This window comes from Aspergillus glaucus, assembly GCF_001890805.1.
Source record: "Aspergillus glaucus CBS 516.65 unplaced genomic scaffold ASPGLscaffold_9, whole genome shotgun sequence".
NCBI classification, from domain to species: Eukaryota; Fungi; Ascomycota; class Eurotiomycetes; order Eurotiales; family Aspergillaceae; genus Aspergillus; species Aspergillus glaucus.
Window position 1 is genome coordinate 209084 of NW_019170461.1, and position 26733 is coordinate 235816.

Consider the following 26733-nt stretch of genomic DNA (forward strand, 5'->3'; position numbering starts at 1 on the left):
AATGCAGTCAGGGCATTTGTATCACGTGATACCCGTGTCCGGAAAACAGTGCCGATCCACTCCAGACGAATTGGGAGATTGAAAACAGGGTTATTTTTACCTACAATGAGACATTAGGCTAGAGAGACTAGTTTGGACTAATTTGGAAACGGAATTGGGTGAGTTGGCCGTATGGATTAGGTGGCCGTTGGGCTGTTTTCGGTAGAGACGTACTTGTACAGATAGTCAGGAAGAACTATTATGGGAGAGAAGTAATGAGTTAGAGCGAGTAGATTGTAGCAAGGGCTAGCAGTGTACGTTGGAGTAACGAAGGGAATTGTACTTGTTGTAAGGAGTTGTGTTATTGCTGTCCCCTGTAGATATTGATGCCTGAGGCTTATAATTTTAGCTCCCTAACTACTCCTTGATCGGTGGATAAGAGATAGCAAATCTCCATTCCCTACTCCGTACAGAGTACTCTGTACACATCTCTTCTCCAACACAAAATGACAGATCTCCTCTCCCCCGGCGACTACGATGACGACGCCTCCCTCCGCTCGCCCTCCGAACAAGACTCTGACCCCGAAGACGACGAATTCCTCCGCCACTCACGCACCACCCTCGAACTCGCCGAACACGACCGCACCGTTCTCGACGAGGAAGATGAGCTCGAAAAGCTGCTAACCCGGAGCGGACCAACGCATGGACTGCGAAGGATTTTCAGTCCCGTTAGCGCGGGGAGTGGGAGTGTTCGGATTGGGAAACAGGAGCGCAGGAGACGACGACAGGAAAGGAGGAAGGCGCGGAGACGCGAGCAGAAGACTGACGAGGGGGAGTTGATGTATGAGATGGAGGATGGGGAGGGCGAGGGAGATGAATTGCTTAGTAGGGGGTCGTATGAGGGGGAGAAGGTGTATTATGATGAGCCGCGAGTATCGTGGACAAGATATGCACTGGTGTTTACGGCGATTCTCGTCCTATTTCTCATCCTCGTCCTGGGCGCGTACAAAGCTTCGTCTTCCTTCCGAGCATCCCGCTACCATCCGCCGCCGCTATCCAATGGTACGAGTCTCTTCGCACCGACAACCATCCTCATCTCCCTCGACGGTTTCCGCGCCGACTTCCTCCACCGCGGCCTCACTCCGGCACTGAGCGCATTCATGGCACAAGGTGTCTCGCCCCAGTACATGACTCCCAGCTTCCCGAGCGTCACGTTCCCGAACCATTTTACACTGGTCACCGGACTATACCCCGAGAGCCACGGCGTGGTGGGCAACTCGTTCTACGACCCGGCATTGGATGAGGAGTTTTACTACACGGACTCAGCGAACAGCATGCGACCGCAGTGGTGGAATGCAGAACCGATTTGGAATACATTAGAGAAGCAGGATGTTCGGTCGGCTATACACATGTGGCCCGGGTCGGAGGCGCATATCGGGGGGATGGACCCGGAGATTGTCGACAAGTTTAATAAGTCTGAAGAGTTGGATAGGAAAACCGATCGCGTTTTGGGGCTACTTGACCAGGGTGAGGATGAGCGACCGCAGTTGATTGCTGCTTATGTTCCGAATGTGGATTACAATGGGCATAAATTCGGGCCGAACAGCACGGAAGTGCAGAGTACTATCGTGGAAGTGGATGCCATGTTGGGTGGTTTATTCGCCGGTCTAGAAGCGCGCAATTTGACCGACATCGTCAACGTCGTGATCGTTTCCGACCACGGAATGGCCACGACTGCCACGGAACGACTCGTGCAGCTTGAAGATCTGATCGATCTAGACCTGGTGGATCATATCGACGGATGGCCGTCGCGCGGCTTACGACCTAAGAACCTTGAGGCAGAGAAGATTCTCGAAGAACAATTACTCAGTGCAGCACCGAACTACTCCCATGCAGTCGAGATCTACACCCGCGAGACCATGCCGGAGCGCTACCACTTTTCGAACAACGGCCGCATCGCGCCGCTATGGGTGATCCCCAGGACGGGCTGGGCGATCGTTGAGCGACCGGAGATGGATGCGCGAAAGGCGCTTGAGTTGGGTGAGGTCTACAGTCCGAAGGGGATTCATGGGTATGATCATGAACATCCGCTTATGCGGGCGATTTTCCTTGCCCGGGGACCGGCGTTTCCTCATACGGCTAATAGTCGGTTGGATGATTTTCGTAAGTTCCTTTTCACGCTGAATAATTGCTCTGGATGAGACTGACGGGACAGAAAATGTCAATGTATACAACATCCTATGTGATTCGATGGGGGTTGAGCCATTGCCGAATAATGGGACACTACGGCTTCCGCTACAACCCATCGGTCTTCATTCGGATGAGGATGTGCCTGTTCTTGAGCATCCTCTGGATCCTCCGACGAGCACATTCGCGAGCGCATCCACGAGCGCATCCACGAGCGCATCCATGAGCGCATCCATGAGCGCATTCACAAGCGCAATTCCTCAATCTACACCCTCCACGACCGATGCGCCTGCGGATACCGCAGACACCGAGGAGGATGACGTCGAGAATCAACCCGCCTGGTGGAAGGCATTCTGGGGCAAAATGCACGACTTTAAAGATTGGGCGGAGGACATGGCTGAGGCAGTGAAGGACAACTTTGCGCATAGCGATTAATTTTTTTTTTCTTTTTTTTCTTTTTTTTTTTTTTTTTTTTGGATTTGAATAGCGATGATACCCAGTAGTTAGAACAGTGAACCAACAGCATTCCTTCACAGTCACAGGCGTTGACTCAATGCGGCGGGATTCACTACTCCATATACTGCATTGAGTGCCCGATGCTTACAATCTGCCTTTTCAGGCGTTTGTGTGAGTCAACCTGACAGCGAACCATCGGTGACACAATACGAGGTGATGAACAGGCACCAACATCGCCAGCTTTATAAGGAGCCTCTTGCCCTTGTACATTTTCACCATCATCTCAGCCTCAATTACCACCGATAAAAGGATCGGCACCATGGCTGAATTCGCCAATAACACCAACGGCTCCGGCCTCGGCTCCATCCCCGGCCCATCATTCGACACACAGCTCCTGGAAACCTTCATCCCAGGCTACGGGCTCGCCTCGCGCATTCTCGCTACATACTTCCACCTCGACCTCAGCAGCTACATTCCCGCGCTGATCGCCGGCGGTATCGTCTTCGCCGTCGCGAAATACCTCTACCACTGGCTCTACAGCCTCTTCACAGACCACTTTATTTCCACCGCGGAAATCCGTCTCGACGATGAAATCTACACATACCTCATGTTCTGGATGGCGCGGCAGTCATTCACAACCCGCACGACGAGTTTCGTTGCCGGAACCAAGCTAAGTGGCGGAAATCGGTACTACTCAGACGATGAGTCTGGCTCTGAGGCCGAAGATGAAGAGGAAGATGGTGAGAGCTTCGACGACTACTGGTCACGCACGATCAACCGCGACAAGTACAAGAAGTTGCGCTTTACCCCGTCGCAGGGCACGCATTACTTCCGGTATAAGGGACAGTATATTGCCTTTTCGCGGGAGCGTGAGGACAGTGGCAAGAAATCCCCCTTCGCCAGCGTCGTCCCGGAACGGCTTTACTTGTCTTGCGCGGGTCGCAATCCCAATGCCATCAAGGACCTTTTGACCGAAGCGCAGCGCGCATATGTCGCCCGCGATGGTATCCGCACGGTCATTTACCGCGGGCAGAAGGGTTCTGGGGATTGGTTCGACTGGGTGCGGTGCATGGCTCGGTCGCCTCGTGCGCTGAGCACGGTTATTCTCGATGTAGAGCAAAAGGATGCATTTATTGCTGATATTAAGGACTACTTGCACCCGAAGACGCGACGGTGGTATTCGAACCGTGGGATTCCGTACCGTCGGGGTTATTTGTTGCATGGGCCTCCCGGTACTGGAAAGACGAGTCTCTGTTTTGCGGCGAGTGGTTTGCTTGGACTACCTCTTTACCTGCTGAATCTGAACTCGAAGAGTCTGGACGAGGATAGTCTTATGAGTTTGTTCTCGGAGTTGCCGAGACGGTGTATCGTTCTTCTCGAGGATGTGGACAGCGCTGGTATCACCAAGAAGCGTGAAGAGGACAATACCTCCTCCTCCTCCTCCTCCTCCTCCTCCTCCTCCAGCAACAGCAATAACAACAGCAGCAACGACAAGGACAACGACAACAACGACGACTCTACAAATTCAGACGACGAGAAATCCGCCGGCCTCTCCCTCTCCGCACTCCTAAATGTCATTGACGGCGTCGCAGCAAGCGAGGGCCGCATTCTCGTCATGACAACCAACCACGCCGAGAAACTCGACCCAGCGCTCCTCCGTCCTGGCCGCGTTGACATGACAGTGACATTCGGCTACACCTCCAAGGCCGACATCGAGGAACTCTTCTCCGCGATCTACTCAACTCTCGAGGGCGACTACGGTACCAAAAAGCAGCGCCAGCAGCAGTACCAGAAGAGGAAAGAGGAGCTGGTCAATGGCAATGGCGCTGCTGTTGTTGCTCATGAGAAAAAGAAGGCTGAGGTTGATGTGCAGCGTGTTGCGAGATTGGCTGCTGAGTTTTCTGCGAGGGTTCCTGGGGGGGAGTTCACGGCTGCTGAGATTCAGGGGTATCTGCTGAATCATAAGCATGCGCCGACGGATGCGATTGAGGGAGCTGGGGAGTGGGCGGAGGGTGTGCTGAAGAAGAGGAAGGCATAATGGACATGACATTGCATTTAGACGGCATTGCATTTAGCATAGGGTTGTACTTTTAGCATAATGAAATGGACATGATATCAGTTTATCATTCAAATTTATGCCGGAAGTCACGCGACTGGATACTCAACATCTCCCACGCCTGTCCCTCACATCTACATACGTACTTGATTTTCTCAACATATTAAAGGCTTTCCCTTTCCGTTTTAGTGCTCACCCCTCGCTGCTTTTTGCTCACTGAGTAGATCTGAGCACGCACTGAGCGCCCTGAGCTGATCACTGAGCAGGGCCTAAGCAGAGGGGTGAGCAGCCTGAGTAAAGGAACCTCAATAAAATGCACCACGCTAGTTCCACCGATGTCCATTTTCCTTCGTATTGCTTTCCACCGCCATCCCCTCGACCTCCTCAACAAAGCGATGGCGCCATCAGTGGAACGGGGAATTGGGGTCATCATTTCTTCTGCTCCGCTTCTTACCATGCCAGCTTCTCCCCAGAGATAGTGGGGTGAACTAAGCTCCCATGAAGGTTCAAATCGCCCCAGAGATCACCCTATGCCCGGGGAGCGTGTTCCTAGCTCTCAAGAAAAGGCTCGGTAATCCCACAAACTACGCAGAGGCTTTCTAGAGCTGCGAAGCTCCCACGACCAAGTTGGCTCTTGCTTTACTGGGGACGACTGGACAAGTATCTCGTTGCCAGCGCACTATATATCACTGTGATCTGGAAAGAATCTTAAGCCGTATGGCCCTGGAGGTTCCTGAGATTGGTAACAGAATAGCAGGCTAAACTTTTGCATAGCTACATTGAAGCGCCGGTGGTCTCACTCTGCGCGCATTTTATTACAAGGTCATATAGAGTAAATGAATAGTTGCGTTTGTGATTTGTCGCGATTTTCAATGATACATTATTTCAATAAGAGTGATGCACGGAAAAATGCACTATGGGATGATCTCATCCTCTAGAGCTGTTGAGCTCATGAGATATAGTTGTCTTCTTTGAACTACAGACGCCATCCCTTGTTGCTTCTTATAATTCAAACTGTTCTATAGTACCCTAACTTTAATAGACGTCGCACTACCCTCATCCGGTCCAGGAGATGATTGAAGATATCATGCCCCAGCCTGGTGTGTGTTTGTCGGATCAGGGAGGCGCATCAACTTCTACCGCAGACGGAAAGGCATGATATGGCCTAGAATCCTTCTCATCGATTGCTGTTTTCTGAAGATACCAGAATCAAAATGGTTCAGATTTGGAAATGACAATAGGCGGCTAGCCATATGTAGATCCCACTTCTAAATGGTCAGAGAGATCTCATTGTTTCCAGAGAAAGCAGAGTGCTGTTGGGTATTTATTTCGCGTCCAGGGCTGCTAGAGCTCTACACAGCACATAAATAAGCTCCGTTGTCCTCTGGACACTCATCATCTTGTTCATATCTCGATATTTTCATTCTATATACGCGCGAAGATGAAGAAGGTACAGAGGAGTGCAAAACCAGTTACACCAGTGCACACTCTTTGATTCTTTCTGGGGCCCACTACCAAGCCACTAGTTCCATAATATGAGTGCAATATAATGGGTAAAAATGGAAAGGACAGAGACTTAGGTCTGTCATCAGTGAACGGAAATACCGGGGATAGCATTGTTGGTGGTAGAGGTGACAGAGGTCCGAAAATCTTCGGGGTTTCCCGCGGATTCCTTCTGTATGCGACCCACTTGCTCGCCAATCGTATCGGGGTCATCTTTTTAAGTTATGCTTACTATGTACTCCATTCCGAAATCTTTCGGTTTGTCCAAGAAGCTACGGACGTTACTTTGCTATAACATCATGCCGTTCGGGGTCTATCGCCTCTGCCGGGTTCGTGGTCGTTGCATTCGAGTGTTATGCGGTGGAAGGAGATGTTATTTGCCGAAGTGCTGAGTACTGTCTTCAACCCAGAGCGACATCTTTTGAGCGAACGGCGTACGTGGGATTTTGTTGAGACTTCATCTTCGTCATCTAGGGCGTTCATTTGGTCCATGACAAATACAACGGAGGTGGACCAGTTATTGGCAATGAAATTGGCAACTTCGTTCATGTCCTGCAGTTTAACAATTTCCTCGACCTTCTCAGGGAGATCACTCCAAGTAAACAGCAAGCATTGCTGCAGGTATTTCGTAGGATCTTCAAGGCATATGCGACAGTCTGGGAGGTACACGACCCGATAGCCGTATGCCGTGAGAAAACATGTGAGGGTTGCAAGAAGGTGCGACTTCCCGTAGCCCATGAGGCCATATACCCAGAGATTTGGATGGCCAAAACCCTCTTCCATTGAGTTAAAAGCATCAACGAGGCCAGAGAACACCTCCCGTCCCATGTAATGATAGTTTCCCTGGTCATTACGGACCATGAATCGCTTAGGCATCTCGGTCCCCAAGAATGGAAATGGAAGTCTCACGGAGATGCTCGGAGAGGAGAGCAGGGATTTTGCATCGTCTAGACCCTTGAAGCTTTTATCAAAAAGGTCAATGACCCGACTACGTTGCTTCACACTGAGCTTTGCCGTATGGCGAAGCTCTGGGGCTTGCTGCTGGGCAACTTTCACCTGTCGCGCAAACTGTTCGTCCTGACGTTGGTTGCTCTTCTGAGTGTCTGTGGTATTGCCACTTCCTTCCTGGATATTCACGCGTGGAATTCCGTCTGACTGGGCTAGATTGGCTTGAAAGGCCGCTTTCAAACGCTCGTCGGATTCATAATCAGCCAGTCCCGCTTCATCCGCCTTCCCTAGATTAGAAGTTAGTAGAAGTAGAATACATGGCCAAGTGAGAAGGGAGCTTAACTTTTTTTTCTTGAGGTAGTTTTCTTTCATGCACATCAGGTTAGCGCCGGTGCCTCAGGACAGCCCAACCTCCTTGAAAGCCTATTCTGCGCCAGAGTACACGAGACTGCAGCCTGTAATATTGCACTTGCCCATGATCTTGACATCCGCCTTGGGCACTGGCACGCCTGCGAACTGAGATAAGTGTTTCACTAGCTCATTCGTGCTCAACATGTCGAAATAGGTGTTTTTTTTTGGCGGCATGATGCCGGTCTGACAAGAGATGATAAAACAAGCAACTGGAAAGATAGAAAATTGATGAGGGATAATTGGCACCTGTAGTATTCCACGCTAGTAGATGCAGTGCAAAAAAAAAAAAAAAAAAAAAAAAAAAAAGAGAGAGGGAGAGAGAAGAAGAAGAAGAATAGCTATAAAAGAAGGGCGAAAAGTTTCTTTCGCTTAGGCAGAAGTACAAGAGTGAACAAAGGATAACACGTGACATCATCCATTTACCTCAAAGGACTGCAATGAAGAAATGCGACATTTGTAGTTCAGACACGCTAGTCAAGCGAGGATTTCGCAGGATACTACATATGCTCCAGGACAATTACCTAGGTCTAAAGAATAGACTCCATCCCCGGAATTTGCCTCTGCCCTTGAACATTAAACGACCTCAAGATATTGTCAAGTTGCTCCTTTTCCTCCATCGTCAGCAAAGCAACTTTGCAGTTCCCTCGACGCGTGAGGCTACAGTGACTCCGGGAATGGGGATAATCGTACCACAGCCAGGTGTGCTGGGGTGCGCGCGAATCCATGCGAGTGCCAGGCGTGACGGCTCTACGTTTCGGTAAATTCCTGGACCTTGTCGACCAGCTCGAGATTCTTAGAAAAAATTCAAAGCGTTGAAATTTAGTTCAGTACAATGTTCAATATGAAGTAAGATGGGAAAGGAGTCTTACCTACGTTGAAAGCCATCAAACATATGGCGAAAATCGCCCTTAGGGATATCATTCAGTTTTATATGGGAATGCAGAGTGCGCGGCTCGGCCGTATGCGCGGTTCGCCCGTGGAATACGTTAGTCACTATAGCCAAGATGACCTAAGCCTCCTATGTTCATGAGGCTTCAGGTTTTCTTTGTCTTTTGCTTGTCATTCAAGACTGGCAATCTCATGTGTTGTGCTACAGAATCTCTTGACTGGTACATTCTGGTTTGGTGGGGGGGGGCATGGGAGTGGGACCAGCTGCTCTTTAGAATTGATTGCCTCAGAGGATTCCCAGGGTCTCTCGTTCTCGTTTGTTATGTTCTCTTGGCTTCCACTACACCTGTTAGTCCTTAACGGTATGCACTTATTCCAGCTTCAAGGGGAAAAGCTTCCAAAAATTGCCGGAAATAACCATGTGTCACATGAAAGGGAAAATACATACACATTTCAGAGCAAGCTTAAATTCTTAGGAACTACACCCTGGTGCCGTAGGAGTCCCCTGGCTCTTGGGAATAACCTTGAGTTCTTGCGAGTGTCCCTGTAGTTCTAAAGAATTCCCAGAATGGATCCTCTTGTTATGGAACACAAGCCTATGGCTTACGAGAACCTACGAAGGATGACACTAATGCATTGACAGGTGGGAACCATGTCTTTTTCCTCTTCCCGCTTTTTGTTTACTCTTGTTTCTATTTGCCATTGAGCTCTGCGGCAGACTGCACAGTGGAAACTGAATATAAAATGATCCCGCTGGAGGGAAGTGCAGGTTGAGTGTGCTGTAGATTGCATCGAGTAATTTGTGTTGGCCGGTGTGAATACTGTTGCACCAGAGAAGCGTAATTGCATTGGGGGAGATGCGTTGGCTAGTGTGAACACTGTCTCACCAAAGAAGCACGAGCTCCTCGGCAGTGGTGATGTACGAGTCTTTTCACTTATTATTGAGGGCAAATATTTGAAAGCGTCTCACTGAATGCAGTCTTCACTCTCTTGTCCTAATTCATAATGTGACCCTAAATCTTTCTCCGGTTCCAAGGCGAGCCAGATCAGGTCTTTTACAACGGTGCCCTCTCAGCAGGTACCTTTGCACCACCTTCACTATACACATCCGGAAACACCAAGTTTATCTCTCCAGATTGTGGTTATTCACCGCGCCCAGCGTCTTATTCATCCAGGCAAATATTGTTCTCGTCATTTCCTGTCCAGCCCCGGTTTGACAATGATAGCCTGCAGTCCCATTAAACCGGTACCAAGTTGCCTTATCACCAACTGCATCAGCGACCTGTTGCGGCTGTCCTTGGAAAATATTTTCGAATTCGGCGTCACCGACAAATACCGGCATGTTGATTCTTTCAACGACATCTCCTAGTCGGTACTGCTTTGTCTGATTGAAAAAGTCAGAAGGCGAGCGCGTGCGAAACGACCACAAGCCTTGGTCGAGGCCCCAAGCCGTGTTGGTGGGGAGCTTGTCAGCTTTGCGCAGCGAGAGAAGCTCTTTGTCGAACTCGGTATAGTTTCCTGCCTCATACATAGCTATGACGTTGGATGGTATCTGTCTCGAGAATCCGGCATATAGATCCCAAACACCATCGATGAGGACGACAGCGGACAGTCGAGGCTCGAATGCTGCCGCGCGTGCAGCCAAATAACCACCGAACGAATTTCCGATAAGTACCAGGCGGCGCTTGTCCACAATCTGGGACTTTTGAGAGAGGACATGGTCCACAACGGGGACCACAACGTCCTCCCAATCCGGGACGAAACCTATGTTCTGGTCACGACGCACAGTAGGTTGACCTGGCCCTTCATAAGTAATGCAGTTCCATCCTCGCACCAGGGCGGCAGCAACGAAGTAATGGTATGAGTCTTCTTGGGCTGCATCGAATCCATTTCCGATAATCAAGGTCGGCCGTTGGTGGCTACTGCTGTCTGTTGCACTGTACCAGATTGCTTCAATCGTGAAGTTGCCATTCTTGGCGGGAATGCGAACACGCTGGCCAGGTACAGGTAGAGAAGCCAGCGCCTTATCAAAGGCTGCAGTCTGTTCTGTCCACAGGTAGTTTATCAGTGGGTTGCTCCAGTTGCCATGCAGGTAGATATCCGCACGACGGAAGTACTGGGCAGCAGAGAACCATGTGTCTCTCACATTGACCGGATCGTATGCGTTTTCTGGGTTTTCCGCCATTTCCTTGGTACGATTGGCGAGCTTGTAAAACTGCTCACTGAACGAATCCATGTCCCCAGGTTTGATGTTTTTGGCAGCACCGAGAACAGGGGCGATATCCGATCCTCCGGTTATGGCATCACCGAGCGCAATGAGATATTGAAAGTTGAAGGCGGAGTCTGTGCTCAGCTCCAGTGTGGGGGTATTGCTGCTTTTATTCACCCCAGCTGCCGAAGAGCAGGATGAAAATGCTGCCAACAAGGCGTAGATGCAAATGGAGAGCCTCATATTGGAGGGTGAAAATGAAATAAGTGATTTTTTTGGTGTCCGATGGTCGAGTGTATTCAGTATTTTGATTGAATTTGTTTATGCCATGATCTGAAGCAGCTTCCGACGGTTTATATATTTTGACTAACTTACTCATTTAAATCTGTTTCCGTGTAAGGCAACCATGTGTTGACCTCGTACCATCCAAACCAGTGGCAAGTAGGCCGAAGAAAGTACTCTTTTTGCGACGGTACCAAAGAGTCTGCAGCTCGATGATTTACCCCCCCCCCATTCCCTCCCAAAATTAGGATGATAATAACCAGCAGTTGATCAAGCGCAGGCACTATGATACTCCCCCCGGATTGACCGAGGGCCACGCTAAACCGAATCAGGTGCATGTTTTGCGATCAATGTCGTCTATTGGTGGAAGGTGGATATAAGGTGGGGTGGGTGATTAGGGCAGCGCCCGCCAAGAATGCGCAGGACTCCGCCGATTGACTGCACCCACTGTCGAAGCTCCGCCACATCACTAAGCATGATGGAGCTGATTCAACGCTGCCTTGACAAGATGACGCTTATAGTCCACCCGGATTGGCTGAGTGCCACACTAAACCGAATCGGGTGCATGTTTTGCGACTAATGTCGTCTATTGGTGGAAGGCGGATATAAGGTGAGGCGGTGGGTGATTTAGGGCTATGGATTGATAGAACCTTGTGAGGGATATTTTGGGGGTAAGTTGCTTCAAAGCATCAGATGAGAATGGTTCCAAGAAAAGGTCTTTTCTTTTTGCAGATGCCTAATCCATCTGTTGATATGATAATCTCCTGACTTGTTTCTTATTCACTTGCTTGTGTTACTTTTTCTTCTTTTCTTCTCTTCTCGTTTCATTGTTCCTTACTTCTCTTACTCCTCTCTCTCTCTTCCCCTCTTGAAGGCATTTGGCCTTTTCCTTCTTTCTGGATTCTCCCCCTTGTCTGCTGCCTTATGCCATATTCCTGTCGTTGCTTGCAGGCTATATTTTGAGACTAAGACTGGTGCAGTTTGGTCTGAAGAGACAGGGTCCTCGAGTTAAAAGGGTCTACAACTCTTCTACTTCGTCACCCCCATCTTTTGGCTGACCGGGTCTGTACAATCTCAAGTCATCATTATTTGAGGTAAATTTCCTGAATCATCTTGCCCCATGAGGCGCGCATCATTTTTGGCCGTACTGGCGACAACTCTGGCACTTGCATCACTTGCGAGTGCCCTCCCACATGGTGACGATGACATGCACATAGGTGGTGGAATGTCTCACGGCGATCACGGTGATCCCACACCGTTACCCAGTGCCCAACCATCTGCAACCCCGCAGGTCAGCAGTGATGATTCGCCAATGAGCTACTTTGCCTACGGGAATCACACTGGCACAATCGTCGCCCATGTCGCCCTCATGATTCTAGGATGGTGCTTCGTTCTTCCTGCAGGTATACTCTTTACTGGTCTATTTATTTCCTTTTCATTTTTTACTGCAGCAGCCAGGACTGACCTGGTCATGGATAGGTGTTATGCTCAGTGTTGCCGGGTCGCGCTTTGCGCTGCCAACGCAATTTCTCTTCCTGATCGTCAACGCGTTCGGAATGCTGCTTGGTATCGTCTACAATAACCAAACTCCCGACCTGTACCCAAACAATGCTCATCATAAAATCGGTTGGATCGCGTCGAGTGTGGCCTGTGCTCAGATGGCTATGTCATTGATTTTCACCTACGCCGGAAGAGGCGATGCCGATGTCGCCGCATCTGAACGTGCGGCATTCATTCCCGTGTCCACGGATGAAATGGCCCACCACGCGCATTCCTATCCGACTAGTGCGCTTCACGAATACAGCTGGTCAGGAGATAGTGGCCAGGACACGGAACGTGACTCCTCTATCCACAGTGGCCCTTCTTTGCCCACTTGCGTTCCGCCGTCGGCAGATTACGTTGACTTTGAAAAGCCAGAGGAGGATGACTTGCATGGTGGAAAGCCTGCTGGTTCTCGCAGCTGGCTTCGCAACACGTTCGTCGACCGCTTCTTGGCCAGTCGCGTACCGGGAATGGTGTCCAGTCGTGTCTTGGGTATTCTCAACGTGGTTTACATGGTTATCGACAGAATCCTCTTGCCTTTTGGCTTCATTGCCATTGCAACGGGTGGTGTGACTTATGGCGGCATCATGGTAGGTGCTTTCTTCTTAACCCATATTATCCCTGGCCTGTCCTTTATGTAGCCCACGCAAGAACGTCTTGTGCTGATACATATTCTATAGAGGGGCATCCAAATCTTCAACGGGCTTGCGCATTTCATCAAGGGCGGAATTTTCTTCTGGTACGGTATGTTGACGCTAGGACGATGGATGGGCTGCTGGTCAGACTTGGGCTGGTCCTGGAACGTGAAGCCCGCTGCAGAGATTGTTGGCAAGGCAAAGGCCAGAGTTCCTTCGGCTGAATTCGTCGAGTCCCTTGTGATCTTCCTGTATGGAGTCACGAATGTGTTCCTGGAACATCTGTCGGGCTGGGGTGGCGAATGGACTGCCCGGGATTTGGAGCATGTGTCCATCTCTATTTTATTCTTCGGTGGTGGATTGGTAAGATCCAGTCTTCTCTGGAATGTTTTTTAATACTTTCGGACCGTTGCTAACCAAAGTTTCTTTGCTTAGTGTGGTATGCTTTTCGAGTCCAAACGAGTCAAGAACTGGGTAAACAGCACCGTCCTGCAGTATCCTTCTCAGTTTGCAGCCCATGGACACGTTGATTCGGCCTGGCACATTCCCAGTTCGCAAAGTGTGTCGCTCAACCCGATGCCTGCCCTGGTAATCCTTTTCCTAGGCTCCATAATGGGATCGCATCATCAAGACTCTATGGTTTCGTCCATGGTACATCAGCAATGGGGTAATCTCTTGAGCGGGTTTGCCGTCTCTAGAATCTTGACCTATGCCATCCTATTCTTGAAGCCCCCGACTTCCTACCTGCCGTCTCGTCCACCCACTGAGGTTCTCGCTTCCTTCTGCTTGGTGGGTGGCGGTCTCATATTTATGATGAGCGTAAGTTTGTCGACGTGAAATTGGTATTAAATGCGACCTTGCTGATCGTCGACTATAGACCAGGAACATTGTCGAAACCATGATCTACTACCAAATAGAATCCATGTTCACAATGACTGTGGGAATGAGTTTAACGGTATTTGTAATGGCCTGGGAGACCCTCATTATTGCCATCAAAGCGTGGGCAACAAGAAGGGAGATGGCTCCGCAACTGGCTACGTTTCAATTTCCGGCCTAAATCTACAGTGACAACATTCTTGCTTGGCTATGAAGCGCGCTTATTATTGATCACTCCTTTTTCGCTCAGCCCGCCATACTCAACGCCGAAAAAAAAGAGAAAAAAAACACGGACATATGGAAGAAACCGCTGAATATTTTCTGCGAGCTAATATTGTTTTTCAAAACAGTTTTATAGCCCTTAAAATATTGGCTTATTGTTTTTTTTTTTTTTTTTTTTTTTTTTTTTTCCCATTTTCGAATTTCTTCGGGGATTTATTATGCTGGATGTCGTCTCCTCTCATGAACGGATGCCTCTCATTACAGACACGATGCGGTTAATAGTGAGGTGGTTTGTTTGATATGTTCTGGTGATCTGGTCCGGGGAGAGACAGACGCATGAGGAAATGTCGCCAGCTCGTCTTATGTGGATTTGTGATTTAATCTAGACGTATGTACGTGGCTACAAATGTCTCTAACGCTCCTTAGACGATAATCCTATATATATTTATATTCCACTTGAACTCCGTCCTAGTCAATAGATTCCGTAGCGCAACACGCGAAAGCGATAGCTCTGAACGACAAACAAAAGACGAAGAAATCCCGAAGCCTCATGAACAACATAGCACCTTGGCCATGATAGTTGATTCTTTCATAACCCGGGGGTGCTATTGGTCCAGTATTGCATGGCATGTAATGATCCGTCAATGACTGCGCCACTGACTGCGCCCACTGTCGAAAGCTTCGCCACATCACTAAGCATGGTGGAGCTGATTCAATGCTGCCTTGACAAGATGACGCTTAATAGTCCACCCGCCGCAAATGCCAAAGGGCTCTCTCTTTCCGGCATCTTTGCTGCCAATATGGTGAACCGCGGGCGTTCAGGAGGGTGCATCACTTGCAAAGAACGACGCGTCAAATGTGACGAGGCAAGACCGAAATGCCAGGCGTGTCAGCGGCTCCAGCTTCATTGTGGAGGCTACAAGACGAAGTATGCAAATCTCAAATTCAAAGACCAGAACCACAAGTTTGGCACCCAAAGCGTTGTGGTCCGAGGCGCCACACAGCAGAACCGAGCCTATAACCTGCGACCACTGAGTGAAACCGACACGGCCGTGCCGTTTTTTCTTCACCATTACGCCAGAATTGGTCGTGACATAAGCTCCGCGCGCGGGTTCTTCGAGGTGCTCATTCCAATCTACTGCTCGCAGCGGCAGGACTCCGCACTCTCATTAGCTGTGTCAGCTGTCGCGTCACAAGTACTGTCTATCTGGCGACATGACAACTCTCCTCTGCCGCAGGAGGCTTACGCCCAGGCTGTCAAGTGTCTTCGGCGTACAATACAGGACCGCCGTGAATGGGGCAACGCAGCAACGATGCTGGCGGTTGTATCACTGCAGCTATTTGAGAGTATCGTCGCGATATACGGCCTTCGCCCATCCACGCAGATACACCATAACGGGGCATTGTCTTTCCTTCCATTTGCCAATGCAGGCGATAACAATGAAGGCGCAAGTGCATATGTTCGACGATTTATTCTTCATACAGAAATATGCTCGGCAATACACCAAGGAAGACAATTGCAAACGATCGCATCTTCGTGGATCGGAGGCAACGGCCTGTTCACCGTATCAGGTAACCCAAGTGCTGCACTTGATGCCATCGGAGTGTCTGTTGCTAGGCTACAGGCCAGGCATTTGAAGCTGGGACTACAGAGTGGTCGCGTTACGTTGTCACCGGAAGCTCTGAGCGAATGCATTGCCGAGACAAGACGCGTCGATCAACAATTGCTTACTTGGGCACAATGCATGCCCGACCATTGGCAGCCACTGAAACTTACAAATGGGTGGAACATCGATTCATCGATTCCGGTTTATCAATCCACGTGCGAGATCTACCCCTCCTGTCAAATCGCAGCAATCTGGAACTTGTGGCGCATTCAACGTATCTTGATTGTCAAGATTAAACTCAGCTTGCTCGATGCCACCTTGAACACTTGGCAAAGTGACTTCGAGTGCGATGGCATGTCGTCGAACCTTCAGGAGTTGGCCGAGCTTCAGCACATTTTGCAGGAGCTGGTCGATGGTGTGTGTTATAGTGTGCCCTTCTATCTCGGCAATCGAAGCAAGCCATTAAGCATTGCCGACTTCGCTGACCCCACAATTTTGCTTCCAAGCTCACACTTTCCGGGTCGTAACGGAAACTGGAACAAACAAATCTACCACCACGACCCTCGGGTGGCGGTGGACGAGCACAGGCGCCACATCATCGCCCAAGGGCCATGGCACATTATGAGTCCACTCAGCCGGCTGTTGACATTCTGCTTCGAAGAGTGTGGTCCACCGATGAGAACTTTTTTCAGACCGGGGCAATACGAGTGGATCCGCGATCAGTTCCTGCGGGTTACCACGCTGCTTCACATCCCCCCTGTGGAGGCTAGCACTCATTACGGGCGCGGTTCCCTGTCGAAGATTCTTGACCCGAGGTCCTCAGATACGATGGCCGAGAACCTAGCAACAGGAGTTCGGAAAGGTGCAATTTTCATGAGTGGACCATAGCATCTCTTGTTGCTAACTCAACCATTCATTCTACCTGCTTCCGAGGGTGGGACCGCATGAAAAGACTTCCCCCCTTTGAAAACTGAGAACATGTCACCGTCATCCAAGGCCTTAAATGAATCGTCGTGATGTTTGCATGAAAGCAAACTTATAAACTCACTGCCTAGAACTGACGGGATGCATTTTTTGAAGGCTTCTTTGAAAGGTCAGATGCATTGGCCCGCTTGAAAATGAGGGGCAAGGCATCGAACACCTTCAAAAAAAAAAAAAAAAAAAAAAAAAAAAAGTTGATTCATGTTCCCTTGGAAACTAGGCACTGGTTTCAGAAGCTCTTCTCTCATTTCCGAATATAAATATCCAACAGTTGCCAGACATATTTCGAATGTTGGACTTGCAATCACAACCTCTCACAATGTATGAATACGCTACTACCAGCTTTTGCGGTATAGCGTATTTCTCGCTCTTCGTGCTACAATTTTTCATTCTGCATTTGTCCTCTTCACCTTCCATTAATATCCTGACGGTGATTTTCTTCAGTTTTGGCATCGTTCTGTGGTGCTTCTCTGGCCTTCTTTACCGATTTCTCCGTGCTTTCCAGGGCGATTCTGCCGTTGAGTGGCAGACAGTAGAGCTGGGGTTTTTTTTCTCTTCCTTATTTGGACAGCCGCCGTTCCTGCTACTGTCTTCTTGTTTCCATCCCAAAGTACAATTCAGATCGGGTACATCTCCGCGTTTACAACCATCGCAATTGGCAACATCATCGATTTTGTGTTCTGTGAATCTGGCGCGAACACCATGCGCAACCGATTTCCCTACTATTGTGTCTCTCGTTCTGCTATCGTTGGTGTCGACTATTTACGCCCTGACGGAGAAAACAAACACGTTGCCGCTACTAGCCTTTGAATACTGTCGGATTGTCTTTTTGAATCTCCTTGGGGCGGCATTATATTCTCTTCAACCACTCGAGCGGCTTGGTATTGCCCCAGGCTGGAGACCGAGCCTCTACGTGATGCACTTGGTTTTAGCTTACACCTTTTCTAACTTCTTCAAAGTAATCTCGGACACAGCTCTGATCGCATGATACTAGTGGATCACGGAAGAAGCGGTCTTATGAGGAAAGACCGGATATACATTATTAAATAGTTTTCGAATTGAAAAACTGGATTGAGCCTACTAAACTCAATCCCATTCAAGTTCCTTTCTCAGCATTTTAATGAAGCATAGGGTTGATTTTTTTTTTGACACCTATCCTATTTCAATTACAGCGCAAGCTTTCTGTCGGTGATAGAGCAAAAATCTGAGTTTGCGTTACAAATGACTCTGATATGAGACAATCTGCTATCTTTGTTTGGCCTCTTGGCACTGCCCCCCCAGCATGTTTCCTATTTAGCATAAACTCTTATTACAGCAAGCAACTTTAGATACTTTAATGCTTGTTTGCAACTGTTACGACCCGGCTCTCCTCGTAACCTTTGTCTGTTCTAGTGTTAGTGATACGAGACCTTCGTTGTGGTACGCTAGGACTGGATACCTAGTCGTCTTATCCTGCTGTTCAGTTAGCGTAGTAGTTAGGGTTCACACAAACCTGTGATCAACACCGCGTTGATCTATAGTAATGTGTCGCTTGGTATATCGCCCCAGCCAGGCTCCATAATGATATCCGATAACTTAAGTGGTAGGGTAAGGCCACAAGAGTAGAACAAGGTCAACTGTGCTCGTAAGCAGAGTTGTTGGTTAAGTGCATACGAGTCGAACTAGAAATATAACCAATGCTTGGATAACTCAACACCTCTGTGACGGTCGAACGCTATAGGACCGGGAGAGACTTTCTCAGACGTATCACATATGAGGTATCATATGAGACACATCATATGTCACAGATCAACCCGCGTCCAGATAAATACCCTCTCCTTCCTCTAGATAGATTCCGTTTTCCAGATTCGAGATTCTCGTCGATGGCTACAATAGTTTAGATAGGAACATTGATTCAATATTATCTACTATTCCGAGCCCGTGACACTGGAGGCCTATTTGGGGTTGAATTTTGGGATTTGTTGTCATCTGAGTCTGAGTTATCAGTGACTGCATTTATCACTCCTCTTTCCTCTTCTAGATGGTCAAACACGCCATCCTCAATTGTCTGAGAGATGAGGAAGGAAACTGATAGGTCTGGTGTTGACACCCGGAATCAGTAAGGTTTGTCATTGGTGAGTTGGATGTGAAATCCTTGCTTCTCTAACTGATTGAATGATAATAAGTGAGAATGCAAAGTGGGTACATATCAGACATTCTTCAACTCTACCACACATTCTCCTATTGGTAGGTGAATAGTTCTGACTCCTTCCACTTTATGGATGCTATTGTCTGGCAATTTGACTACCTTGTGTGGAGTTGGAACTGGTTGTCGGATTAGACTCATCAGACTTCAGGGGGCAAAGTTCCGGATGGAGAGACCAGCATTGGTCTGGTGAATGTGGTCCTTTTCTGCAATGAGAGCAGTAAGTAGACCGTCATGGTGTTGATGGGGTTCCTGGTGGTTTGGGAGAGTTGGGTGTGCCATTCTGAGGTTTACTCCCCCCCTTCTGTGCGTTCCGATTGGTCGAATTCGGATTGTTTGGAGTGGTATTGGTTGGGTCTCAAAGCTCCTGTCAGTATATCGTGTATGAAATCAGTTGATAGGTGTTGGGTGATGATGGAGTACGGCTTTCCATTTGATCAATCACCTCATCCATATCCAGCTCATGATAGGCACTTCTTTTCAACACTGCAAAGAGGCTATCCAACTGTGTACAGATGAAAGACCTTTGAAAATCACCCAACAAGACAATGCCAATGTCATGGCATATCTCAGAGGTAGTATATCCCTTCCGTTCTATCTCTGTGGCTACTCGCTGCCACTGTCAAATCATCAAGATAGTATTGCCTTGGGGTCTCAAATTCATGAGCGTCTTAATGAGGAGTAAACGTTCTTCCGCAGGTGAGACGCCATATAGAGTGTCCAAACGGGATAGGATGTCATAAGGGTGTTGGGTATGGTCTGTTTGGACTTGGTGAAGAATATCACGCGTCAGGCGGTCCAATATGCAGGTATGTAGTAGTCATACAGATGTGTTGTACACTGCTGACTGCAAAGGAGTTTCTTTAGGCACTTCTTTTGGACGAAGCAAAACATCGCGGGCATTAATATAATCCACATCAATGAGGAGATCTTTCTTCCATTCAGAATAGTTCTCTCGGCCATGGAGGCGTTTGGTATCTCGCCAATGGGTTTTGGCAAGCTGATGGAGTTTCTTTTCTTCTCTGTCAACTGTTGATTGGCCACCTGATTGCGCAAACAGTTTGGATAGTTGCTCAATGAGTTGATTATCCACTCCTCCCAGATTGGTCTCAGGTTGTTTGCCTTTACTAAGGTTTCAGACCTCAGTTCTGTACTCATCTACCTATTTGATGAGTGATTTCAAAAGCTCAGTTTGATCCGGCTCTTTGGCTTGATGATGGGCAGGTTCTTGGACATTGGGGTGCCCTGATTCAACGCGTCCCCCCCCTTGAGCAGGAGGCGTTTCGGGAAGCGGTTGAGTAGTCTGGCTAGGAGATTGGGTCTCCTGTGGTTGTGTATACCGGTTTGGGTCTGGATTGATTGGTGTTGGGGTTGGTTGGTCGTCTATGTCCATGATGAATGAGCTTTCAGCGGCATCACCAAAGAGGTCGCTGGCTCTGCGTTGTTTGGTGCCTGGAGTCGCCATTTGGAGAACTGGGGGCATCTTCTTTGGGGGCATAATGTCGAGTTATCTGGGGAATATCTCGATTTCGTGGTCTTCTGAGTTTACCGATCGGGGCGGCACTTTCAGGGATGATTGAGCGTACGATAGCAATGAATTCTCGCAGGCTAAAACGTAATCTGATCGGCCTAACAAGAAATCCCTCGCTAAAGGAACCAATAACGTATATATAATCGCTCCTAACAAGCAGGAGGGTAGCAGAGACGGGTGTGAAAATGTTTGGTAGAATCCTGAACTCTCATGGGCCACAAAGCATTCAGAATGGGAGGGATAGGCACGTACTTATAGCTTCGTCGAAATCTGGATGCCCAGTTCGTTTATTACGGCCTAGAGATATATACACTTGTTTTGGCTTGCGCCATTCAATATGGGTTCCAGGATCGAGCGTTGGTATTTGGGATGGTGAATATGGCGCTATGATCAAACTACTTGTGCAAAATAACGAGGGGTGAGTAACTCAGTGTGCATGTGACTGATCACTGAGTGCGCCCTGAGTAGGCCCTGAGTAGGCCCTGAGTGCTCACTGAGTACTGACCTGTGACAGACAATACTCAGTGAGCAAGGCCCTGAGCGCCCTCATAGAAGTGGTGGCATCCAGAAGGGGAAAGTTCCAGTGGCAGTAGAAAATCAAGTTCGTATAGCAACATACATACTAGTACACCTCACAGCACTCGCCAAGAGAACACTTCACCCGCGGGATAATCCACCGTTCCCTGCATCTCCCTTACTCTCTACATCCCCCGACCAAGAGACTAACCGTGTCATGCAGAACTATACTTCCATCCTCCTACATCCATTCCGACTAACGGACTATGATATCACACCTGATCTCTCCCTCCCATGACTCTCTCCCCAATACAACCCGAAGAGAAGAAAACTCGGTCTGTGATCTCAATTTAGACTTCTCTAGCCTTTGCTTTCCCCGCAAAAAGAAACCTTCCGTGTGACCAGCCCCGACCCGATGGCTCCGTACATACGGAGTAAAGACTAAATGGGTATAGTAGAAGTAAGTGTGTTGGACATCCCGCACGAGGATCAACTGCAACGGTGGCATTTGTCCCACGCTAGTTTGTGATCGGGTCGGGCGATCCACAATGCGGGGTGGGCGGACTCGAGGTTTTCACGGGATTGAGTCATTGGAATAGAATCGAGGGCCGGGATGGGGGAGTGACTCGGTCTGTGATGTTGGTCGCCGGAACTGGATTTGGGGTTGCTTTTACAGGGAATGGTGGAATATCTACTGGCTACTGTACTTGTACAGAGTGTTGTGATACAAAGGAAGAATATAGCCGACGATCTCCCGACCTGAATGTCGCTCGAAGGGAAGAAGAGCCCTATTGATGAGGGGCTATTTACACTTCGCCTGACTAAGGATCAACATCACGACTCGAAAAAGTCTCGAAAAGCGGCAGTTTGGTGGAACGGGCAATCGCTCTGCAGAATGCAAATCGGATTGTCGAGATGCATCTCGTATCGACATTATCGACAATGATCTTCCCTGGTCGGATCACATCATATCAACCATATTGAGTAGGGGTACAGAAGATACTGACCTGCTCAATCCATTACAAAGAAAGACTGAGTAACATCGACTCAATAACTGACCGAGAATTCTCTTCTCCCACGTGTCTCGTGGACAAGACAGGTCGGCTAGAAAGACAAAACGGAGTATTCCGAATACGAGTTGGGCAGGTATAGTCCGTCGAAGCGAGGGACAGTATGCCTGGTAGGTTGCCTCGGCTAGGCGTGTTCAGGCATCATCCTGTCTTGGGCCTGTCCTAGTCCTAGAAATGGAGACTGGAGCGATGGTATGCGGACAACAAGTGGTCACTACCGAGTATACTCCGTACAAAGTGGATTTACGGAATAAAGAGACTAAAATGTTTGCTTTTGAGCCGCTCCCGCCCTCCCCTCCCCAACACAGCACCGCCATTGGCAAACTCATCCGTAGCTTATTATTGTCAATATCCGGCCAGACCCGAGCAGCCACGTCGATGAGCGGTCAACATGCCCTTGCATGCTTAGGGAGTATAGATCTTGGCCTCTCCTTGGTCCTTGGGCTCTTGGCTTTGCGGCTGACAATTAATGCATCAATTATCGCGCCTCCATTAAACTCCGAGCGCACTGAATCGATCACATTCACACCCCATCCCACCCCGGCAATAAAACCCGGATCTGGCGGTTTTTGGGCACCCAAAACCCGTATTCGCTACTGTAACCAAGGAGAACTATTCTGTCTTATGCGTTGTTAGCACTCTGTACGGAGTAGTGTCTTGGTCACCGCTGCGTTGCGCCTTGAATCCTCTATTGACAGCAATTGCGGCTCGGAAGATTCATTGAATCATTCTATACTCGGGTCAGGGACAACTAGGCAGAGTCAACTAACCAGAACAATGCAATAGCAGACGGAATATCTCCGGCTAGTCACTGGCCGCAATCCACACCTGATCCAAGTCCAAGCCTTGCTTTGGCTTCCAAATCACTAGCACTAGTAAAGTTAAGAAAGAATCTTACTCGATCACGAACAGGCAGGTCCGGTTCTCGACGGTTGGACTGGACAGACTGGGGCCGGACCCACTACATGCACTGCATCTCGGCCCATAAGCTCGGCCATCAGATGAATGAAATGAAATCAACTGACAGATGACTTTACCGGAAGGGATGATGGGTCTGAGTAGGAACGGTGCCCTATATAAGGGGACTGCTCCCTGGGTCTGAAGGGGATTGACAACCCTTTCTTTTTCTTCTTTTTATATAATTCCCATTTCCCTCGCATTTAATTGCCCATCTATTTCATTTTAAAACATTGCACATAAACATACCAAAATGTGGTCCTTCACATGGTCAGCCGCTTGCCTAACAACCCTCTTCACCACCGTCCTCACCTCCCCAATCCAACCCCGAGCCCAAGGCCCCTGGCTAGCCCTCGACACCAACTTCCCAGACCCCAGCTTTGTTCAAGCAGATGACGGCACATGGTACGCCTTCGGGACGAACGGTAACGGCAAGCGAATTCAAGTAGCCAGCTCCCCGGACTTTAATACATGGACGCTCCTCGACAAGGAAGCCCTACCTACGCTGGCGGGGTGGGAGACGGAAGTTGATCATTGGGCGCCGGATGTTGTTCGACGGGTAGGCCCCTCCCCTCCTTCTTTCTTTGTTTAATGAATGAATGAATGAATGAGGATGTTAACAAAGAGACAGAACGACGGAAAATACGTACTGTACTACTCCGGCGAAGCCAAAGAAATGGTCCGCCACCACTGCGTCGGCGTCGCCGTCTCCGAATCCACAGATCCCACAGGCCCCTACATCCCCAACTCGGACCCGCTCTCCTGCCGACTAGACCAAGGTGGCTCCATCGATCCAGCGGGTTTCCTCGACAAAGACGGCAGTCGGTACGTGGTCTTCAAAGTCGACGGCAACAGCATCGGGCACGGCGGGGACTGCAATAACGGCGTTGAACCGCTCGTCGCGACACCCGTTTTACTGCAAAAGGTTGCAGAGGACGGGTTCACGCTTGTCGGCGATGCAGTGCAGATTCTAGACCGGGATGATAGTGACGGGCCGTTGGTTGAGGCGCCGAATTTGATTCTGCACGGGGATACGTATTTCCTGTTTTATTCGACGCATTGCTTTACCGATCCGTTGTATGATGTGCGCTACGCTACATCCAAGTCTGTTACGGGGCCGTTTGTCAAGTCCGGGAAGAAGTTGATTCAGGGGGGTGAGGGTAATGGGGGTGGGTTGAACTTGACGTCGCCTGGGGGAGGGACGGTCTGTGGGTGTGGAGATAAGATGCTGTTTCATGCGTTTTGTAGGGATGATGTGAGGTGTGCTTATGCGGCAAATGTGTTTATTGATGGGGAGAGTGTTAGTATTGCTTGATTCCTCTTATGGGGGGCTTTTTTCTGGAGTATATAGCTTAATATTCATATTCATATAATTTTTGTACAAGGCAGCCCTATACTCGGGATTTATATTGTAGACCATTCATTCAGTTCTAATCATCACTTTTATAGACAATCTTCATACTCATAAGTTACGAAGCATTAAGAACCCACGACTCAAAAGGAACACCCCGCATCTTCTCCTTCCCATCAGAACCCTTCTCATAAAGCGCCGGCTCGAATTTAGAGACAGCCGCATACTTCCGGATCAAATGCCGCCAGTAACAAGCCTCCGCAGCCGGAGTCAGATATCTATCCCGAAGCGTCTTCACAGCATTGTTCGCAATCCGCTCCGCCACTTCAGGGTTATCAAGAAGATACCCCATCTTACGATCGAGGTCTGAGAATTCTCGATCAACTTCGACGTAGTTGGCATCGGGGCCAGTTGCCACAAGCGCGGCGTGGTGTGCTTCGCGCCAGATCATGCTATGCGAAATCACCACCGAACGGCAGTTCATCAGATACTTGCCGCGGCCGGAGAAACTGCGGCCTTCGGTGTGTGCGAGGAACATGTAGTTACAGTGGTCTTCCATGGGTAGAAGACTCTGCTCGACATCTTTCGGGTCTCCCCAGTTAATCGATTTAACGCTAGACCAGCTCTTCCCGCTAGCAGCGTCCATCAACTTGCCGCGGAGTTCCGGGTTCGTAGCAACACTTCCGTGCCAGAAGAGCTGCTTCTTCTTATCCTTGAATTTAAGGCCAGAAACGACCTTGCCATCGACCGTCATTCCCCCATCATCGACCGCCGCGATCCGCTGTCTGATATCCTTGTACGGCCCGACGCTGACCTCTGGCCACGACCAGTACCCGAAATCCGGCATCAACCATATTCCCTCTTCGTCATCCCGCTTTGTGTATGCCCACACGGGGGATTCGCCTCTGCTCATGTCCTCTGTGGTATAAATGAATTCGATATTGGGAAGGTTCTGCCGGTCTGGGAACGCAGCCAATGCGCGGTGCAGTGCGTATAGCGACGCCTTGCCTCGGGTAAACGTGACGGTGACTTTCGCAAAATCGATAACATACAACTAGGGAAATAATCGAGTTAGTGGGGGGGGGGGAGGAGGGGGGTAATTCTCCGAAGTAACCAAAGTGGGAACAGAACACACCTCTCCATGATGAATCATACCCCTCACCATCCCATCCTCGATCGGTATCGAATCCAACTCCTTAAACGTAATGGGATTATTCTCCCTAAACGCCGCTGACTTGTCGATTTCGAAATATAATTTCGGAAACGCAATGCGACACTGCTCCTCCGACAACCCGTGGTTATCCGCATCGCGCTCGACCACAAACTCCCATTGCGCATTCGTATCATTGGCAAACGGTGATGGCGGCGCGTGATATGTCGTAGACGGCTTGATCACGTATTTTGCGGTACCGCTGGAGCGGTTATCGAAGAGGAAATAGGTAAGGATGATGAAGGATATAAAGGCGCCGACGTATATGCAGCGGATCCACAGGGATTGGCCCCGGAGTGAGGGCATTGGTATATGCATGTCAAATGGAATATATACGGAGAATATACGAATTAATAGAACGAAAAGGGGATATGTACGCCGGACAAGGCTTGATGTGAGATATCACAGGCTCCGAGAATATGTGAGATTGCTGCTGCAATGCCGATGCTGGCTTTGTCGATGTGCCGGCACTTAGCGGAAGATTATGATGACTTTGAAAGAATAGAGACGGTCATCTCTGACCGATGGTGATGATGATGAGAGATGAGAGAGGTGAGTGTGTGATAACGATACGAGTGTCACGGAACAGTTGGACAAAATTCAACTGGATGATGTCATCACCGTCGATAGCAATCAAAATAGAAAAGGAGAATTAGGGAAATGCACTCCAGGATACAGTGATGGAGATATCCTCAAAGAAACGTCAAATTGAAAGGTGTCATTGCCAGAATCTCACGATAATTGTTTATTTTTCTCGTATCTTGGTGGATTGGTTTGATTGGTTTGCATTGGTTTGCATCGGAACTCTTCTTAACAGCCTCGAATCACAGCCAATAAGGAGCAGATTCTATAGCATGGACTGGGGCTAGCTGAGGCTAGTTGAGGCTAGTTGAGGCTAGTGTCCTCAAGCCAAGCCTCATCTAGCAATTGTCTCGCCATCTTAGGCTCATCCGGATCAATCTTCATCATGCTCTTCAGAAACAAAGCAAACTCCTTACCACTCCCGGACAGACTCTCAACCCAATCCTCCAAAAAGGCTTCTGACAGTCCTGGAACCGGATTGCGGATCTTTCCATCCTCGTTGAAGTTAGAGTGGCACAGCGAAGCCGCAAAATCCGCGCCAATCCGCGC

At 49.1% G+C, this 26733-nt stretch overlaps 11 protein-coding genes across 11 annotated transcripts; 6 read left to right on the plus strand and 5 right to left on the minus strand.

Annotated features, from left to right (window-relative positions):
- Nucleotides 1–332: 332 nt before the first annotated feature.
- On the plus strand, nt 333–2611 carry ASPGLDRAFT_170359 (alkaline phosphatase family protein). The gene is made up of 2 exons (XM_022542710.1): nt 333–2142; nt 2195–2611. Exons 1-2 carry the CDS (start codon nt 486–488, stop codon nt 2599–2601), a joined length of 2064 nt encoding a protein of 687 aa, XP_022401261.1. The 5' UTR covers nt 333–485; the 3' UTR covers nt 2602–2611.
- A 44-nt stretch (nt 2612–2655) lies between these two features.
- ASPGLDRAFT_46463 (BCS1 and AAA domain-containing protein) lies at nt 2656–4791 on the plus strand. Its single transcript, XM_022546448.1, has one exon. The coding sequence runs from the start codon at nt 2942–2944 to the stop codon at nt 4658–4660; it is 1719 nt and encodes a 572-aa protein (XP_022401262.1). The 5' UTR covers nt 2656–2941; the 3' UTR covers nt 4661–4791.
- Nucleotides 4792–6347: 1556 nt separating this feature from the next.
- ASPGLDRAFT_1454939 (uncharacterized protein) lies at nt 6348–7587 on the minus strand. Its single transcript, XM_022541852.1, has one exon. The coding sequence runs from the start codon at nt 7505–7507 to the stop codon at nt 6479–6481; it is 1029 nt and encodes a 342-aa protein (XP_022401263.1). The 5' UTR covers nt 7508–7587; the 3' UTR covers nt 6348–6478.
- A 1891-nt stretch (nt 7588–9478) lies between these two features.
- On the minus strand, nt 9479–10880 carry psoB (hydrolase psoB; the record flags this gene model as incomplete). Its single annotated transcript, XM_022542711.1, has 1 exon — nt 9479–10880. The coding sequence occupies one exon, from the start codon at nt 10878–10880 to the stop codon at nt 9552–9554; it is 1329 nt and encodes a 442-aa protein (XP_022401264.1). The 3' UTR covers nt 9479–9551.
- A 1162-nt stretch (nt 10881–12042) lies between these two features.
- Nucleotides 12043–14252, plus strand: ASPGLDRAFT_148498 (Ytp1 family protein). Its single transcript, XM_022541966.1, has 5 exons — nt 12043–12322; nt 12399–13051; nt 13142–13459; nt 13532–13915; nt 13974–14252. The coding sequence occupies exons 1-5, from the start codon at nt 12127–12129 to the stop codon at nt 14151–14153; spliced, it is 1731 nt and encodes a 576-aa protein (XP_022401265.1). The 5' UTR covers nt 12043–12126; the 3' UTR covers nt 14154–14252.
- A 706-nt stretch (nt 14253–14958) lies between these two features.
- On the plus strand, nt 14959–16975 carry ASPGLDRAFT_46465 (Zn(II)2Cys6 transcription factor domain-containing protein). The gene has a single exon (XM_022546449.1). The coding sequence runs from the start codon at nt 14995–14997 to the stop codon at nt 16687–16689; it is 1695 nt and encodes a 564-aa protein (XP_022401266.1). The 5' UTR covers nt 14959–14994; the 3' UTR covers nt 16690–16975.
- Nucleotides 16930–18176, plus strand: ASPGLDRAFT_1455067 (uncharacterized protein). The gene has a single exon (XM_022541853.1). The coding sequence runs from the start codon at nt 17072–17074 to the stop codon at nt 17768–17770; it is 699 nt and encodes a 232-aa protein (XP_022401267.1). The 5' UTR covers nt 16930–17071; the 3' UTR covers nt 17771–18176.
- A 1161-nt stretch (nt 18177–19337) lies between these two features.
- ASPGLDRAFT_125315 (uncharacterized protein) lies at nt 19338–19541 on the minus strand (the record flags this gene model as incomplete). Its single annotated transcript, XM_022540548.1, has 1 exon — nt 19338–19541. A coding segment is annotated over one exon (204 nt), but the record flags the coding sequence as incomplete, so codon positions are not given.
- Nucleotides 19542–20129: 588 nt separating this feature from the next.
- ASPGLDRAFT_35068 (uncharacterized protein) lies at nt 20130–20465 on the minus strand (the record flags this gene model as incomplete). Its single annotated transcript, XM_022544503.1, has 1 exon — nt 20130–20465. The coding sequence occupies one exon, from the start codon at nt 20463–20465 to the stop codon at nt 20130–20132; it is 336 nt and encodes a 111-aa protein (XP_022401269.1).
- A 2829-nt stretch (nt 20466–23294) lies between these two features.
- On the plus strand, nt 23295–24356 carry ASPGLDRAFT_125619 (glycoside hydrolase family 43 protein; the record flags this gene model as incomplete). The annotated part of the gene is made up of 2 exons (XM_022540577.1): nt 23295–23600; nt 23673–24356. 2 exons carry the CDS (start codon nt 23295–23297, stop codon nt 24354–24356), a joined length of 990 nt encoding a protein of 329 aa, XP_022401270.1.
- Nucleotides 24357–24510: 154 nt separating this feature from the next.
- ASPGLDRAFT_66144 (DUF821 domain protein) lies at nt 24511–25908 on the minus strand (the record flags this gene model as incomplete). Its single annotated transcript, XM_022548986.1, has 2 exons — nt 24511–25446; nt 25528–25908. 2 exons carry the CDS (start codon nt 25906–25908, stop codon nt 24511–24513), a joined length of 1317 nt encoding a protein of 438 aa, XP_022401271.1.
- Nucleotides 25909–26733: the final 825 nt, after the last annotated feature.

Coding starts and splice junctions, on each gene's coding strand:
- ASPGLDRAFT_170359 (XM_022542710.1), top strand. CDS start 486: ATGACAGATCTCCTCTCCCCCGGCGACTACGATGACGACGCCTCCCTC. Junction 2,143..2,194: donor TAGTCGGTTGGATGATTTTC/GTAAGTTCCTTT, acceptor CTGACGGGACAG/AAAATGTCAATGTATACAAC.
- ASPGLDRAFT_46463 (XM_022546448.1), top strand. CDS start 2,942: ATGGCTGAATTCGCCAATAACACCAACGGCTCCGGCCTCGGCTCCATC.
- ASPGLDRAFT_1454939 (XM_022541852.1), bottom strand. CDS start 7,507: ATGTGCATGAAAGAAAACTACCTCAAGAAAAAAAAGTTAAGCTCCCTT.
- ASPGLDRAFT_148498 (XM_022541966.1), top strand. CDS start 12,127: ATGCACATAGGTGGTGGAATGTCTCACGGCGATCACGGTGATCCCACA. Junction 12,323..12,398: donor GTGCTTCGTTCTTCCTGCAG/GTATACTCTTTA, acceptor GGTCATGGATAG/GTGTTATGCTCAGTGTTGCC. Junction 13,916..13,973: donor GTCTCATATTTATGATGAGC/GTAAGTTTGTCG, acceptor CGTCGACTATAG/ACCAGGAACATTGTCGAAAC.
- ASPGLDRAFT_46465 (XM_022546449.1), top strand. CDS start 14,995: ATGGTGAACCGCGGGCGTTCAGGAGGGTGCATCACTTGCAAAGAACGA.
- ASPGLDRAFT_1455067 (XM_022541853.1), top strand. CDS start 17,072: ATGTTGGACTTGCAATCACAACCTCTCACAATGTATGAATACGCTACT.